The sequence below is a fragment of the Anticarsia gemmatalis genome, chromosome 29 (assembly GCF_050436995.1).
Source record: "Anticarsia gemmatalis isolate Benzon Research Colony breed Stoneville strain chromosome 29, ilAntGemm2 primary, whole genome shotgun sequence".
In the NCBI taxonomy this organism is placed as follows: Eukaryota; Metazoa; Arthropoda; class Insecta; order Lepidoptera; family Erebidae; genus Anticarsia; species Anticarsia gemmatalis.
The window spans coordinates 171170-189386 of record NC_134773.1 but is presented as its reverse complement, the minus strand read 5'-3'; the positions used below and the strand labels follow the sequence as shown (position 1 = coordinate 189386).

At 40.2% G+C, this 18217-nt stretch overlaps 1 protein-coding gene across 2 annotated transcripts in view; it reads right to left on the bottom strand.

Annotated features, from left to right (window-relative positions):
- Window positions 1-3398: 3398 nt before the first annotated feature.
- The window catches only part of Lrrk (Leucine-rich repeat kinase), a 67911-nt gene continuing 53092 nt past the window's right edge, over window positions 3399-18217 (bottom strand). For both annotated transcript variants that reach the window (XM_076133465.1, XM_076133466.1), the window contains exons 42-56: window positions 17878-18093; window positions 17252-17419; window positions 16384-16524; window positions 15725-15937; window positions 15056-15178; window positions 14267-14456; window positions 13263-13379; window positions 12548-12638; window positions 11758-11886; window positions 10755-10865; window positions 10091-10242; window positions 8512-8645; window positions 7667-7786; window positions 7173-7277; window positions 3399-6862 (exon numbers count right to left, since the gene is read on the bottom strand). In XM_076133465.1, coding sequence (XP_075989580.1) covers window positions 6788-6862; window positions 7173-7277; window positions 7667-7786; window positions 8512-8645; window positions 10091-10242; window positions 10755-10865; window positions 11758-11886; window positions 12548-12638; window positions 13263-13379; window positions 14267-14456; window positions 15056-15178; window positions 15725-15937; window positions 16384-16524; window positions 17252-17419; window positions 17878-18093 — 2085 coding nt within the window. In that variant the 3' untranslated portion in view covers window positions 3399-6787. The remainder of the gene's footprint in view (window positions 6863-7172; window positions 7278-7666; window positions 7787-8511; window positions 8646-10090; window positions 10243-10754; window positions 10866-11757; window positions 11887-12547; window positions 12639-13262; window positions 13380-14266; window positions 14457-15055; window positions 15179-15724; window positions 15938-16383; window positions 16525-17251; window positions 17420-17877; window positions 18094-18217) is intronic.

The window sequence follows — 18217 nt, the reverse complement described above, 5'->3', positions numbered from 1 at the left end:
AGTGCCAGACGCCAGTGTCGCCACAGGATCGAGACGCGCCGGCGCCGAGCTGGCTTGTTGCCGGGCTGCGATGCCGCTGTTGTTCCAGGGTACGGGTAAGTAATAATTTGTAAGACAAGATACGAACGAATGAATGTTTGTACAGAGCGATACTGCTTTGATTAAGGAGATTTTTTATTATTTAGTGGGTAGGTAAGGTACTAGCGGCCGACATCGGCGTCGCCCGATTTATAAAGTTATTTTACTAAGAATTTTAACAATTTTCACACATAAACCTTCCTTTTGAATCATTACATCTATTAAATAAAATCGTATTAAAATTAGTAACGTAGTTTTAAACATCTAAGCATACATACATAGGGACGGGCAGCGAAAAGCGATTTTGTTTTATGCTATGAAGGTAGTTGTGTGTAACATTTTCTTTTCGATTAACCAGCTAGTTAGGTAGATTATTTTTTCGTTTGTCACGTGACTATTGACCTCTTATAGGGTAAAACACCCGGTAGTCGGCCCCCAACCAGTAGTCAGCCTTTACAGGCTTTTTATCCATATAATTAGTGTCGAAAATAGTAAAGACCAATAAAATAATCATTAATCGAATCTGTATATTCTTATTGACTAATATGCACAATTACGATTCGATAGCATGGCAGGTTAACGTGTTACACTCATTCTTATGAACTGCCATCAAAGACATGGCCAAAAACGTCGCCATTGCTATTTTTTTGTTAAGGATTCGTGTTTTAGTTTTTGGCATGTTTTTAAATGAATTTGATGCAATATGGAACGAATTGATATTTTATGCTAGTATTTAATAGTTCATCTTCGATAAAATCATGCATTGCAGGCGTTTTATTTGTCTTTTGTATTATAAATTAACGTGGCCGACTATTGGGTTTCCAAATTATGAGGTTGATCCAGTAGTCGGCCATGGGTGGCTGACTACTGGTTTTTTTGCAATTCTCATATATGTGGTTGAAATTAACAGGGCGAATAGTTCTCAATTTAATTATTGCGTTGAGCTAAACTCTTCTAAGACAAAAATAGTATTTTACCAGTAGTCGGCCGCATATAAAGTCAGTGAATTTCATGAGGCCGACCATTAGACCTACATATCCCATAGTCGGCCGTCAGTTTCGCTAAATGAAATTGGGTCTTAAATCCTTTCATTAAGGTTCAAATTTGTGGACGGCTATGTTGGCACAAAACTTAGTTACTTGTTTTCGAATAGTATCATATCAAAAAGACCAAAAGATCTGTATAAAGAGGAATAATTGTCATGTGCTATGGTGGCGATCAAAAATGTTATGAAAATCATGGAAACGAGTCGAGTACTTGGCATTTCACACATTATTATGACACTACAAGTCCGAAATCGTTTAATAGTCTCACAAATGCCCCGTACCATTAAGCGAGACTAAGTGCACTCCCAAAAACAAATGACTGCCCTAAGAAACTGGTCACGATATGCTGGAATCAGCTTCCAGTTTCACCGGATGCAGCTGAATACCAGTGTTTTACATGGAGCAACTGCCTATATGACCTCCACAACCCAGTTACCTGGGCTATGCCACGACTACCATAAGACTGGTTATCCGATTTTCAAGCTTCTGACTAATGGCAACGATTGCCAGAGATCCTTGAATGCCCGCCGGGACCTACAATTTACCATGCCTTCCGAAACACGAAGGAACTTTGGGAAATGAGAAAAGAAGGAATGATACCAGTTACTTCTATCATTTACCTTCTATTTCCTCGCCTACCATTGACTTATGTATCAACACATCAAGAAAGCTAAAATAGTTTTATAGAAGAGAGCATCTTTTGTAGAGTGGGGAGAGTTGAGAAACAGAAGGAATATAGGAACAGAAAATAAACTTTTATCGCTGTGAACCGTGTGAAGAAAGATTGACTAGAAAAAATTTAGAAATCAATTACCTAAGTGCTAATAACTATAAATTTAAATCTTGAAAATCCCCGATTTCACAATATATTTTTTTATTTCATACTTCTTACAGGTTGGTGGTTAGGTTAAACCATTCTAACTTTCCCACCACCAACTTTCTCAGCATGCGAAGCCATTTGCGACCCCGTCCGAGTAAATTTGCAGACATTCGGTTAATCTCCCCACTTTAACTAACCCCCTACAACTTTTAAACGGCTCCACCGATTTTCATCAAACTTGTCTAAAAACACTCGCACATTATGTCACCTTTAATTTAAAAAAACTAAATTGAAATCACTGCATCCTTTCGAGAGTTATGATGCCATAGACAGACAGACACACAGACAGACACGTCGAACCTTATAACACCCCTCTTTTTGCGTCGAGGGTTAAAAATGAATGGATGCATAAATTGTACTGCATGGTATTATTGCAAATGTGCTTTATTTCCTGGAGATTTCAATAAAAATATATTTAAAATAGAACATTTGTATTGAGTAAGTAAGAGGCTGACTACTGGGTAAGACATGGCTGACTACTGGCGAAATGGGGCTGACTACTGGTAAAAAGTGCCATATTTTGTTTAATGTGGATTTTTTCCATAATAATCTTATAAATATGATATTTTTTTATTTTTTTCTTAAAGTTTAATAAATTACCTTTCATACAATGACTAATGATTTTACATCTAGTAGTAAATGTTAAAAATATGGCTAAATCAAATTGACATTTTCACTAAAAGGCTGACTACTGGGTGGTTTACCCTATGTTCCTTACAAACTTCCCTTGTTTCGTTTACAATTCACATTTAATAGGTGTTATGATACAGGTAACGAGTAGCACCTGACTGTCTAACTAACAACTGCTTACAAAATAACACTTCGCCCGGGAATCGAACACAAGACTTCGGGATTTAAAGTTACATTGGATCTTTGTCTACTGCATACCTACATGACATCACGGCTGTTATACGGTATAACTTATACCTACCCGAAGGTATATACATATAGCGGTATATGAAATACACCCACGTATCGTCGTTCACAATGCTTGTTCAATTCGACTACTTCCGTGGCGTAGTGGTTTAGGTCGTCACGCCGCTACCATTGCGTTGGGAGGTCGTGGGCTCGATTCCCACACGGGACAATTATTTGCGATACACAAATAATTGTTTTGGATCTAGTTGTACTTTGTGTCCGTTATTTGTATGTTTGTAAACGTCCCCGCGACGCAAGAGCAATTCTTAATGCGGGAGTTGTCTTTTTATATAGTAGGGGGCAAGTCTATTGCCATATACCGAGCACGTTCCCAAACTGCGGTTTGAACTGACCAACAGCACTTCGCCCGAGACCCTTATGGTCAATAGTCGATCCCTACCCATTACAAATCTACTTACATCCAACCTCTCATACCTTTGCATTAATAATATTAGTAGGATAAATAAAAGTCAATATATTTTAAAATCAGTATGTATATTCATTATATCTTTGGTTTTGGCAAACATCGCTAAGTACAGAGACTAAGGGCCGATGCGTATCTAGCGCAGAGCCTTAACAATAAACAAATATAATAGACACAGGTATAAATTTACTTATTCAAAGATTTTTTACAATTCTTTATGAATAACAGACAATAAGCTCTCATTAACACGAGCGCTTATAAAAAGCCATCGCTGCGTTCAATACAGGTAACGTAAGAAATATAGGTACATTGTCACATTTTTAATCGTACTTTTTTGTATGAAAATAAAATAAATTTAACCCATTAATGTCCCTGCTGCTGGGCGAGGGTCTCTTCCCGTAATGAGGGAGGGGCCTTGAGTTCACAACGCTGGCCAAGTGCGCGTTGGGTTTTTTTGTATGAAAATAGTTATTATTGCTTTTGCTATCAAACAAATTCAAATATAGGTATATTTTTTTTATCGAACCTAGGATTTCAAAGGCACAGAATTATTTAAGATATTATTTAAATAAAGTGAAATAACGTCTTGCCAGTAAAGCGTTCTGCTCTGCGCTAAATCTGCTCTTACAATATAGCTGCGTAATTAAATAAAACATGGACGTCATTACAAAAAGATTCTTAATACATAAGAGATTATTATATACACAACAAATAAGAGTATTTCAGTTAGAGTTACTTTAAATTGTCCAAACTGTGTTGTAGTTAGTTTATAGTGTGTTGTGTACAATACACAGATACAGTCTGTATTACATCACACTCATAGTGCGCTGTGAGGAACACCGCCAGTGAGAGGTCACAAGCAGGACCGACGGAATTACGTGCTCTCCGAGGCACAAAGGTTGATAACCTCAACTTTATAGTTCCCTAATCACTGAGAATTTTTTGGCAGAAAACAGGAATAACTTTTTGACCTAACCCGGATTCGAATCCGGTAAGAGGTTGTACAGTAAAATAAATTAAAAGGTATCATCTGTATATAATATGATTAATGATTATTTGGACAATCAAAGTAACCCATATTTAAAACAATATTTTTGTTCATAAATTTTAAATAATACTTAACTTATTAACTAAGATTATTACAATATCTTGGGTATTATATAAGAGTAATTGTCGACATTAAACGGACATTTGGGTTCAAGTAAATATGCCCGATGTTTGAAATTTATGCTTTTCCACCGCCAAAATAGTTTAACGTAATAATGTTTCCGTAGTTGAGATTTGTTTACAGTTTTGAAACCAGCCAACTGTGCAAAAGTTTGGTTATAAAAATGCACAAAATCGTGTAACCAAATTGAGGTTATTTTGAATTTATAAATATATTTTGATATTATATTATATCTAACTATCTCCATGCCAGATTTTATACAAATCTGTTTAGCCGAGCGTGACTGAAAAATAAATTTTCACATCTTATAATATTATAAAAAAGAATCGCCAAATGAGTTGCTAAACGCAAAATTCAAGAATAAATAATAAATTTAACTCATTACTGTCCCACTGCTGGGCAAGGGTCTCTTCCCGTAATGAGGGAGGGGTTAGGCCTTGAGTCCACCTGGCTAAGTGCGGGTTGGGGTCTTTGAATGCCCTCAATAAATGTATTAAACAAATTTTTAGTATAGTAATAGTTTCATCACGATGTTTTCCTTCACCGTTAGAGCAAGTGATAATTATTTCTAATACACACATAACTTGGAAAAGTCATTGGTGTGTTGCCTCGGGTTCGAACCCGCGGCCACTTGCGTGGGAGGTGTCAACTTATACCACTCGGCTATCACTGCTCTTTGGAAACTCAACTCAATAATGACTCAACTTATTGTTTTTGTAATGTTGTCTTCGGGGAAGGTTTTTATAGTTAGTTTTTAATATTAGTAAGATTTTGGCGGTAGTAGTGTCAACATGATATTATTTTATTGTGCGATATATTCTGATATGCCGATGTTATTATCCCTAAGTGTTACTCAAACAAGCACTCAGGGCCGCACTCATATCATTTACAATAAAAGCATTTTACTCTTAAAGCACAATAATCTATCGTCAGAAAAATTAAATTAATAAAAATACAATGTTCCGAGATCTTTTAAATTATAATAAATTCACTCATACTTATAATTAAAAGTAATTATAAGTCTAAATTTCGAGAGTTCTTTTAAAGGAAACAAGTATTTAGTCATGATTATGTAGACAATTGCATACTGCGAGCGACTGCAAAATACAGACCTCAGATAATAATATAATAAAAATTAAAGCATTACATACACACAACCAAAATAAAAATAAAAAAGAATCACTCAAAATTTTTATCAACTTTTTTAAGTGTCGCTAAACAACTTGAACTATTTCGCTGCATCATAATTAACGATTTTTATGACCGTTCATAGCCATACTCGCGTTCACCGGTTGGTAAACGTTCTGTGGGTCAAGCATCTCTTAGCGCGGTCAATCCATAGATGGCCAGAGATCATTTTAATACAACATTTTGACCAAAATGAAGACCTATTAATGCCCGGTTTCTGAGGTATATTTAGCGGTAGTTTATCTATTCTAACTGTCATGTTTATACGAGCTTAAACGCTATTGAATACATAAACTATCGCTAAATGTACCTCAGAAACCGGGGCTAAGTCTGGACAAAGATTAAATACACTAAGGTCAATTTGGGTAACTTTGAATCATTTGGGTAACATTGACAGTGGGAATATTAACTAGTTTCGATTATTATTTCATATGAAACCAATTGATAAAGGTTTATTCTAGTTTTGCAAACTTTTGTCAACTGTGTTGGTTTCATATGAAAAAATAATTGAAACTAGTTCGAATTCCCACTGTCAATGTTACCCAAATGATTCAATGTTACCCAAATGATTCAAAGTTACCCAAGTTGACTGTATACTTTTGCCATATAATATTTTTTCAACATTAATAACATTTCTGCCCATACTACGTATGGTTTAAAGGCGTAATTAGTTTTTCTATTAGCTACCAAATTGCAACGAGTATTTTTGGTTTTATACACACATTTTATTGCGTGTGGGAATCGAACCCACGACACAATGTAATCATAGCTATACAACTATAAAGCTATTAGAAGCATTGTGGGCAGTGTCCATTAGTGGGCAAACTTTGCCCAGTGTTGGACAACTTTGCCTAAGCTTTGGGGGACTTTGTCTAGCGGATATCTATACCAAGTTATGTTACTGTGGGCATTTTTATAACATTAGTCCGCATGGGGACAATGTCACTAGGGCATCATGTCGTGGACATCTTGGCTTGGGCGTGGGCTTCTTCCAAAAACGGTGAGCAACTTTGCCCAACTATGGGCAACTTGCCAGATCAGAAGTTACTCTGCCCTGTTATGGGCAGTTTTGTCCAGCAGTGGGCTTAGTCCGGAAGCCAGTGTTGAGCTCGCCATAGTAGACAGTAGAAGCCGTTGTAAGTATTTGTAGAGTTTGATGACTGTGGACAAAAATAATAAATATGATATTATAGTTAATTTCATGTAAACTAGCAAGATGTGTAGGAATTAGTTTGACTCATTAAGAAGAAGACTGTAATATTGAAGCGTCTTGGGAATCGAACCCGAGACCTCGTAATGGTTAAAAGGCAGAAAATCGAGTTTTTAGTCTGTGCCCACGGATGCTAAATGGGCTAATATTCATCACAATGATAGTCAAGTAGGTACTTTAGGCGCGAGATAAAAGAAGCAGTAAGAAAAAACAAGTTTAAACGTATGCCCACGGTTGCCCAGCAGTGGGCTAATACTCACGTGTGGCGCGTATCTCTGCAATAGCGGTCTATAGCCGTGGCCGAACGTGGCCAACATGCCAACGTCGCCCTCCTTGTGTGGCGGCAGCGGAATTATTACACAAACCTGCAGGAAAAAATATAGAAATTTAAATAAAAAATAACATCTACCAATCCCGTTGTCGACAAGGGTCTTCTTCCGTAATGAAGGAGGGGTTAGGCCTCGAGTCCACCACTCTGTCCTAGAAACGGGATTGGGGAGTTTACTTTTAAGAACTTCTCTCTTTACAATGTTTTCCTTCACCGTTATAACGATTATTACTTTTATTTTATCATGTCTGTTATGTGTTAAACACTAGTTTCTGCTCGCCGCATCGACCGCGTCAAAAGATTTCAATATGCTATCTGTTAATCCAGGTTATAAACCATCTATATACTAAATTTTATCATAATCTATTCAGTAGTTTTAGCATAATTGAGTAACAAACACACATACATATTTCGCGTCATACTCACATCTTCCTCGTAAGGTCTGAACACAGTGAGAGGTCGGAGTGACGCGGCATCAGCCACGATGACGCATCCCCACGCTGTACCTATGTACAGCTCGCCGCGGAGAGCACATAGCGCTGTTACCTACAGGACATATAATAATAAATAAATAAAAAAAAATATTGTACCAGCACATAAGGACAAATAGGAAATAGTCTAATATAGTGAATAACGAACACATAATAATATAATAAAATTTGACTGCCTCCGTGGCGCAGGGGTTTAGGTCGCCACGCCGATACCACTGCAACGGGAGGTCGTGGGTTCAATTCCCACACGGAACAATTATTTGTGCGATCCACAAATAATTGCTTCGGGTCTGGTTGTGCTTTGTGTCCGTTGTTTGTATGTTTGTAAAAGTCCTCGCGACACAAGAGCCATTCTTATTGCGGGAGTTGTCTTTTAAGAAAAAAAAAGCCACTTTGAGCTAGTATTAAACATGCACTCGAAATTCAGATAGATATTTAAGTCAAACTATCACATACGTTGTTGTCGCCAAATACAGAGATAAAATGGCCAATTCGAATAAAACTGGCTACCATCAAAAATGTTCTATACCATAGACCACACTAATTTTAATATCAATTATCAACAAAATAATAACGCAAACATTCTCCACGTGGTCAGTTCTGTGAAAACTGGCCTTTCCGTTATATCGCCGACTTACACAATAGGTAGTACACCCGGTCAGTTCCAATAAAACTGACCATCACCACCAAACTTTATTATCCAAAACACCTATCTGTAAAATATTCTCCACCCGGCCAGTGCCGTTAAAACCGGCCACGTTATTAATGTCGTCCACTCACCCGACACTTATCCTCAGTGAGATGGGAGTCCAGTGAGATGGACTGCAGGCTCTCGGAGCACGGCACTAACTTACTGCAGTCTAACCGAGCGCACTGCTGCTTAGTCCGCACTGACCATTGGTAGACACATACACCTGGAATAAAAATCCATACTAATATTATAAATGCGAAAATAACTCTGTCTGTCTGTCTGTCTGTCTACTCAATCACGCCTAAACTACTGACCCAATTTGCATCAAATTTGGTATGGAGATATTTTGATACCCGAGAAAGGACATAGGCTATACATCATTACGCTACGACTAAAAGGAGCAGAGTACCAGTAATTAATGTTACAAAAACGAGGAAAAATTTCACCTATTCTCTCTTATGACGCAAGCGAAGTTGCGCGGGTCAGCTAGTAAATAAATATTAGCCAGTTTTACTGTATAAAAGAATACGGGAATTAACGCGAACACGTATTTTACCTTAAAATGCCGCATACATTTAAGAGCTGTGTTAAACAACTGTCAGACATGTCATTCATCACGATGTTTTTCTTCACCGTTATAACAAGTGATCATTATTTATAATGCACACATCACTTAGAACACTCATTGGTGTGTTGCAGGTTCGAGCCTCAACTATTTGCGTAGAAGGTCAAAAATTATAAAATACTAATTTCTTACCCACTACTTTTTTAAATTAGTTAGGAGTTAAATAACATATAACACGGACATTACATAGATGTATGTGCAGTATGTCAGCTGAGCGTCTCTGACTGACTATACGTTTTGTAGATATATCTACATAAATCGACAATTGAATTCGCTAAATATTTATATACAATTATGTCTATTTGACTTACAAAAATAAATATCATTGTACAACTCACACACGGTCGTCTAATACAAACTAAGCAGAGCTTGTACTATGGTAACCAGACCACTGATAAACATGCTTATATACTTCTAAATAATTTTTTTACCCATTTCTGTCCCACTGCATAGCAAGGGTCTCCTCCCAAACAAGAATGAGGGGTTAGGCCTTGAGTCCACCACGCTGGACTTTGCATGCCCTCAATAATGTATTAAACAAATTTTAGGCATGCAAGGTTTCATCACGATGTTTTCCTTCACCGTTATAACAAGTTATCATTATTTATAATACACACTTCGAAAAGTCATTGGTGTGTTGCCTCGGGTTCGAACCTCCAACCACTTGCCTGGGAGGTGCTTAAACCACTCGGCTACCACTGCTTAGACAACTGATAAACATACTTATATACTTCAAAATACATACATAAGTTGTTTGTTTGTTTGTCGTATGGTTAGTGGTCAACCTAGTGTCAAAGTTGTTCAAGCCGCCCGAAAGGCCTTTGACGTGGCTTAACGACTGTTATCCTAGTAGACAACAGCCGGGACCGACTTTTTACATGCCCTAGCACGGAGACGCTCAGTTCAAATACCACTATGCGGTCATCCATCTATAGAATGACCGCGCCAACGGTTGCTTAACCCACAGATCGTTTACCGACCGGTGAGCGCAACTGGCCATGGGCGCCTCACATACATAAGTCAAAAAAACATAATGTACTCACCTGGATCACTATACACCGCGACATATGGCTCATTGTCTGACGCGGCCAGTAGCGTGACCCGCGGCGCCGCCTGCATGCTGTCGGCGCCGCACACGCCGCCCGCGTTGATGGAGTACGAGTACAGACCGTCGCCGCCCGCCCACACCTCCCACCTGTGGGGAAAACGTGGGCAAAAATAACATAATATAGTAATGTGTAACCACCGGTGTCTGAGGTACATTTAGCGGTAGTTTATATATTCAATTGCTTTTTTTTATATGAGTCTAAGCGCTATAGAATAGATAAACTGCCGCTAAATGTATCTCAGAAACCGGGGCTTGTCAATATTCGGCTGCAGCCATACACTCTCTATTCTTTTACTATCATAGTCTGGTGGGACGGATAAACCGACACGACCAGTGAGAGGTCAGGCGCAGGACCGACTGCTTTACGTGCTCTCCGAGGCACGGAGGTCTAAAACCTCAACTTCCTAACGCTGGGCAATCTCTGGAAAACACCTAATTAAAACTCAGAAATGACTTTTGAGCCCGAGACTACAGCGCAGCAGTCGCATACACTAACGACCGTTAGTTTATAGTGTGTTGTGTACAATACACAGATACACTCTGTATTACATCACTCTCATAGTGCGCTGTGACGAACACTGAGAGGTCAATGAACTCACCCATGTGGTGTGGGCACAGCGGTTAGACAGCACAGCTCCGTCGCGGTCCCGAGTTCAGTCAACACGAAGCTACCTTCAGCTTCCGGCCGGTGAGATGTTACTAGGAATAATCTGAAATTAAATACATTAGGATTTATTTATGTACAATTAAATAAAATATCATTTAAATATCATTGGACAACACACGGTCATTTGATTCCAAACTAAGCAGAACTTGTACTATGGTAACCAAATAACTGATAAGCATACTTATATACTTGTAAATACATACTTATATAGATAAATTGACAAGCAGACTCAGATATATTTATTACTCTCTCTTCTTATCGTATGGTTAGTGGTCAACCTAGTGTCAAAGTTGTTCAAGTCGCCCGAGAGGCCTTTGACGTGGCTTAACGACTGTTATCTTAATTGATAACAACCGAGACCGACTTTTTATGTGCCCTCCGAAGCACGGAGGCGCCCAGTTCAAATACCACTATGCGGTCACCCATCTATGGAATGACCGCGCCACTGGTTGCTTAACCTCTCTCTCTCTCTCTCTCTCTTCCACGCTATGAATCCCATATGGTAGTGGGGTCAGCCTTCCTGGTCTTTCTCCTCCACTTTGCTCTGTCCTCGACATCGTCTTCGTAAACCTCACACTCACTCATGTCTTTCTGCACTACAGTTTCCCATCTAGTTTTGTGCCGTCCTTGCTTAACCCACAGATCGTTTACCGACCGGTGAGCGCAAGTGGCTAAGGGCGTCACGACATATTTATTGCATCATAAAACTATGTACATAAGTAACAATATAATACTATAGCTCGATTCTCTACTACTATCGACTCCCGACAACCGAACTGTCATCGAGAAATTTTGTATGAAAATCTGATCAGCGCCTCTGCCGGGTGTCGTAGGAAACATTTTGGCAGTACATTCTAAATGTCAAATGTCGATAGCTAGCCGGTTGTCGGTAGTCGATAGTGGTAGAGAATCGAGGTACTAGTTGCTTGACTCACCTGCCGCAGCTGAGTGCGACGGCCACTCGGTGTAGATGCTTGAGCGGCTGCAGCGCGGCCACGCCGGAGGGGGCGCCCCCCACCGCCTCCTGCACGCGCACTGTCCAGATTAACGCACATGTTGATGAGCTGGGGGGAAAAGTATTAAAGTTAGGTTAGGTTTAGATTCAAGGAACGTATCTTTACTAATATCTATACTAATATTATAAAGTTGAAGAGTTTGTTTTTGAAAAAATATTTCAGTGTTAGATAGTCCATTTATCGAAGAAGGCTATATATCATTACGCTACAACCAATAGGAGCAGGGTAGCAAATAAAAAATGTTACAAAACCGGGGAAAATCTTGACCCATTCTCTCTTATGTGACGCAAGCGAAGTTGCGCGGGTCAGCTAGTACTAAATTACATTATAAAATTGTACAATTTGTTTAAAAGCGCTAATCTCAAAAACTATTGGAGCGAATTTAAGAATTCTTTCGCTGTCGGGTAGCTTATTTATTGAGGAAGGTTATCCTTACTAATATTATAAATGCGAAAGTTTGTGAGTATGTATGTATGGATGTTTATTACGTTTTCACGCAAATACTACTTACTGACTGATTACGATGAATAGGCTAAACATGAATAGGAAAAACACATAGGCTACTTTTTATCCCGGAGTTCCCGTGGGATCAGGATTTACACGGGATGGGTTTTCACGTGGACGAAGTCGCGGACGGCCTCTAGTTTCAAATGAAGGCTGCTTTTGTATTGTCTCCAATAAACATCGGTTATCTATGTATAATACTCACGAATACACAGAGATACGTCCAGCGGAGTCGCCGAGCCACATCTTGTTGCCGACGCGACACATCGCTGTCACCAGCACCGGGTCTGCCTTGTCTGAAATATATGAGTATGGTGAATTGTTTAGTCATGTGTGCTCAATTGTATGGTCAATTGTGATCATTGTATAGTTAAGTGTGGTCAATTTTATGGTCAAGTGTGTTCTGTGTGTGGTCAAGTGTGATCGATGTGCGGTCAACTGTATAGTCAAGGGTGGTCAGGGTATGGTCAAGGTGTGGTTTAGTGTGGTCAGCGTGTGGCCAATGTGTGGTCAAAGTGTGGTCAAGAGTCAAGTATGGATAGGTGTGGTCCTGCCTAAATATGAAGTATTTAGGATATAAGTGTTAAATGACTTGTTTGTAGTCAAATGTAGTCGAATTTTGTGGACTGTGGTCAAAATATTTCAAGTTGTCACTCGTGGTGACGTGTGTGTTGGTGTGTGGTCACTTCAGTCGCGTGTGGTGGAGTGTGGTGTAGTGTGGTGAACTCACCGGGAGGTACGCGGACGGTGTGGTGTAGTGGGGTGGAATGTGGTCACCTATTTCATGTGTGGTGTAGAATGTGGTCATCTATTTCATGTGTGGTGTAGTGGGGTGGAATGTGGTCACCTATTTCATGTGTGGTGACGTGTGGTCACTTTATTCGCGTGTGGTGGTGTGTGGTGTAATGTGGTTGACTCACCGGGCGGTACGCGGACTGTGTGGTGGTGCGTGAAGGCCGTGTTGGTCGCGAGGAAGGTGTGCGCTCTCTCCGGCTCGCCGCCGCCGTACCACATCTCCCAGCCCACGAAGCCGTCCTCTGTGGACAGTTATATTATGTGTGGTCTAAGTTGGTCTATATTGAAGACATTTTGATAATTTGTATGATGAGAATGAATTATATGCTATAGGAACTTTAAAAAAATTATAAATTTCAAGCGTACATGTGATGTCATCTAATTACTTAAATATATAGTACACATTTAATAAAATTACATCGCCATCGGATCAGTATTTTAGAGCAATATAAAACCATGCTTTTCTGAAGTGACTTCGAAATTCTACTCATCTATACTAATATTATAATCTATACTTATACTTATAATATTATAAAGCTGAAGAGTTTGTTTGTTTGTTTGATTGTTTGTTTGTTTGTTTGTTTGAACGAGCTAATCTCAGGAACTACTGGTCCGATTTGAAAAATTATTTCAGTGTTAGATAGTCCATTTATCGAGGAAGGTTATAGGCTATATACCATCACGCTACGACTAATAGGAGCAGAGTACCAGTGAAAAATGTTGCGAAAACGGGGAAAAAACTAACCCATTCTCTCTTATATGACGCAAGCGAAGTTGCGCGGGTCAGCTAGTACTAAATATTATGTTTATTATGGTTATATCAACCTAGTGTCAGAGTTGTTCAAGCCGAAGGCCTTTGACATGGCTTTAAAACTTAACCTACTGATGGTTTTAGAGCCTCAAATTAATTATAACACTTATTCATAAGCTATGGAAATAGCCCCTAATCATAACTTTTAAACTCTCGCGTTGCATGTTTTATGTATAATAGAATACGGGAATTATTGCGAACACGCATTTTACCTTAAAATGCCTAACGTTTCGGCGCAGATTGCACTTGCCGTGGTCGCAGACTGACTACCCCTAATGTTTCAGCACTGTTAGTGTGCCCTTAAATGCCCCCCTTTACCTTGCTGGTCCCCTCCAAGCGCAGTAGCGGCCGCAGCCCTGGCCGGGCGCGCGGCGGCGGCGTCACACAGCGCGGTGTACTCGGGCGCCCCGGCCACGGACACCAGCGCCGCGGCCGAGGGGCGCAGCGCCGGCGCTCCCGCCCAGCAGCGACGCATTGTTTCTAACATGCAGCATGGGTATTCTAGGTCCTGGGGGAATAGCGGGTTATAAGAAACCGTATGTGAGGCAATTCAAAGATGCACAATCTTTTAAAAAAATTGGCACGATACTTAATTAGATACTTACTTAAATCTATATTTTTATTTAATTTTTAATTAACTACGTGATTCAGCGGTTGGCAATACATAGTTATAAAGAAATGTGATACAAAGTATTCGTTTTTATAACAATTTCTGTGTTTATAACATATTACATAATCAAGTTATGAGGATTTATGTTTGTTACTGTATCTCGAAAAAAGACTACTAGGCGGATTTGCATAAAATTTTATAAACAGATAGTTCATAATCTAGATTAACACAGGATACTTTTTAAGCAAAAGCTATTTATATACAAGATAACAAAAAAAAAATCACGCTATTACTTCATTAAATGAGGTCTATTATAAACATCATTTCAAAGGAAATCTCTATCCATTTCTGGATAGCCAGCACATAGTTTATCAGATGAAATATTGAGACTTGTATTCAAACGTTAGCTGTCACTTTACCTAGAAAATAATTCATATCTCACACACACTCATCTTCAAATAAATACAGTACTGTAAGTTGTACTGTATTGTACTGACCCTGGGTGAGAGTGAGGGTCTGGCTCCCTCCAGCACCGCTTCCTTCACCGCCTCGTGGCCTTCGAACGGTTGTCGCACCGTCACTATCTCGTAGAGCAGCATGCCGTACGAGAAACAATCCACCTGAAAACATACATACATATATGTAAATCCTACTAATATTATAAATGCGAAAGTTTGTGAGTATGTATGTATGGATGTTTGTTACTCTTTCACGCAAATACTACTAAAACGATTACGATGAAATTTGGTATGTAGGTAGCTGAAGACCCAGAATAACACATAGGCTACTTTTTATCCCGGAGTTCTGATTTGATCCGGGATTTACACGGGAAGGGATTCCACGCAAAGTCGCGGGCGGCCTCTAGTACATAATAATGTCCTAACCGATATTCGGCAACGGCGGCCAGTTTCATTGAAACTAGCCAACTGTGTAGGCTTTGTTTATAGTGCGTGCAAAATACACAAATATACTCTATATTCCTTTACTCTCAGTCCGCTGTGATGAACAAAATCAATATGCAAACGACTTTTCGGTGCCAAGAACTTTCGCTTTTTAGCAAAATCCTCCGCTCTTACCACAGAGATAGTCATTATTCCACGTATTAATTTAGTATCAAACAATTTCAAAATGTTTGTAAACCTTAGTAATTTTCAAAATAGTCATACCTTCTCATTATATTCCTCTTCGCCATTATACCTCATGATCTCGGGCGCCATGAACCCCTCGGTGCCCCCGAAGCCCTTGGTCCCCGAGGGGGGCGCGAGCCGGCTGATGCCGTAGTCCCCTAGTTTCACGTGAACCTGCAGCGGCGCGGCGCTCAGCTCCACGGCCGCTGCTTCAGCCGATACTGGCATTTGCCAGACTAGCACGTTTTCTGACTGTAAAACAGTTAAATATACATATAGGCGCCCATAGCCAGTTGCGCTCACCGGTCGGTAAACGATCTGTGGGTTAAGCAACCTTTGGCGCGGTCATTCCATAGATGGGTGACCGCATAGTGGTATTTGAACTGGGCGTCTCCGTACTTCGGAGGGCACGTTAAAAGTCGTTAAGCCGCGTCAAAGGCCTTCGGGCGGCTTGAACAACTTTGACACTAGGTTGACCACTAACCATACGATAAGAAGAAGAAGAAGTTAAATACATACATAATATCGCGTTTTACCTGAAGTTGTAGGTAGATGTGTATGTAATAAACACGCTTGGCACACGAGCACACAGTCGCAAATAATCAATTAAAAAAAAATCTGTAGTTCATTAATAAGATTGAAGTACATACATACTATAATGCGAAAAGACTTTTTCCCCGATATAATATACAACTTACCTTGAGATCTCTGTACACGACTCTCCTGGCGTGTAAGTATTCTAGTGCTCGAGCAACTTGCAGGGCGAGTGCGCGGGCGAGTCGCGGCCCGCAGCGTGAGCCACACTCGCGGTACGAACGGAGCACGCTATCTAGAGCACCCTGGAGGGAGAAAGGGGGGGATAAATAACACATAATGTGCGTTTATTTTTAATATTAATTAAATAAATAAATAAAAAATCATTATTGTCCCACTGCTGGGCATGGGTCTCCTCCCGTAAAGAGGGGAAGGGATTAGGCTTTGAGTCTATCACGCTGGCCAAGTGCGGGTTGGGGACTTTGCATGCTCTCAATAAATGTATTAAACAAATTTTAGGCATGCAAGGTTTTTTCACGATGTTTTCCTTCACCATTGGAACAAGTAATCATTAATTCTAATACACACATAACTTGTAAAAGTCATTGTGTTTTGCCTCAGGTTCGAACCTGCGACCACTTACGTGGGAGGTCCCAACTTGTACCATTTGGCTATCACTGCTTTTTGGAGATAATATATGTTACCTTAAATTCTTTAAACCGATTAGTGTATAGAGTATAGTAGTCCATATTAACGCACAACATTCCAAAACGTATAAACTGAAACAGTTTTTAGGAAAGCAAGACAAATCAGATCAGATCTTAAAAGAGCGATAGGTCTCATTCAGCATGCCCTATGGGAGACGCTACTTCCTATTCCGAGGTCTATATACTTACAATAGGTGCCAAAAGTAACGAACTGAAACCGTTTTTAGGAAAATAAAAGACCTCGAACTTTAAAAAAAGGTGACAGGTCACACTCACTGTGGCCAGTCACGGTGTCTAGTGGCCAACATGGGGTCACTATACTTACAATAGGAGCCAACGCCAGTAGTAGAGCGAGCGGGGCACTGCACACGGCGAGCAGGGGCACGACGTGAGCGTGTTGCAGCTGCAGCAGTATGTGCAGCTCCTGGCGCAGGCCGCAGTACGCGCGACACGCCGACGAGGTCGGCTCGCGCTCCCAGCGGGACAGAGCCGCCTGGGGGACCATATATATAGTTGAACATTTAAAATCATTACTATTACGAAATACTTCAATTGAATAAACAAATTCTATCTCTACCCTAATCTACTTTTCAAATTCCTCAGGTCCTTTCCTCCATATCGTATTTCCGTTTTATATATTCCCCTCAGCCTCTTCATTGTTACCTAGTTACCCCAAATACCCATTTAATGCCTAGCCACCCCATTCCCCAACCATTTCAAATCCCTTTTTCATCTCAAGTTTCCTGTAAGCATTTCACCTACCTACAGTTTTAGTCCCTCTTTCTAAACATTTCAGGCTAAATTGGAAAAGCCAAATAACTTAGTCTCCTAATGCCTTTATTTCTAAACCCATTTAGGTAAAATTTCCCTTAGAAAGTTAAAAAAGCTAATGATTTTACATCTAAGCCTGTTTAGGTAAAATTTCATTCTGAAAGTTATTAAAAGCTTTACCTTATAAGCCTGATGTGCCGCCGCATCACTGCTAACCGGGGGAGGTACTGGCTGCAACGCCTTCAACGCGACGGGCACCTCCCGGGCCGGGCCCCCCGTGTTGGGGGGCGTCCACTTCGCACACAACACAGTACCGAACGCCCCCCTCCCGGCCACCGCGCCGCGCGTGATGTGCTCCCAGCGGGCACGGCGGGACTCTTCAATGTCCAGGAGTAACTAGAAAAAAACAATAGGATCTTTACTAGGCAAAAAAAATAATCCCATTACTATTCCAAGGGTCGCTTCCTGTTGTCACCCTCCTCCTGTCCAACTGAGGAAGGGGTAAGGTTTTGAGCCTAGA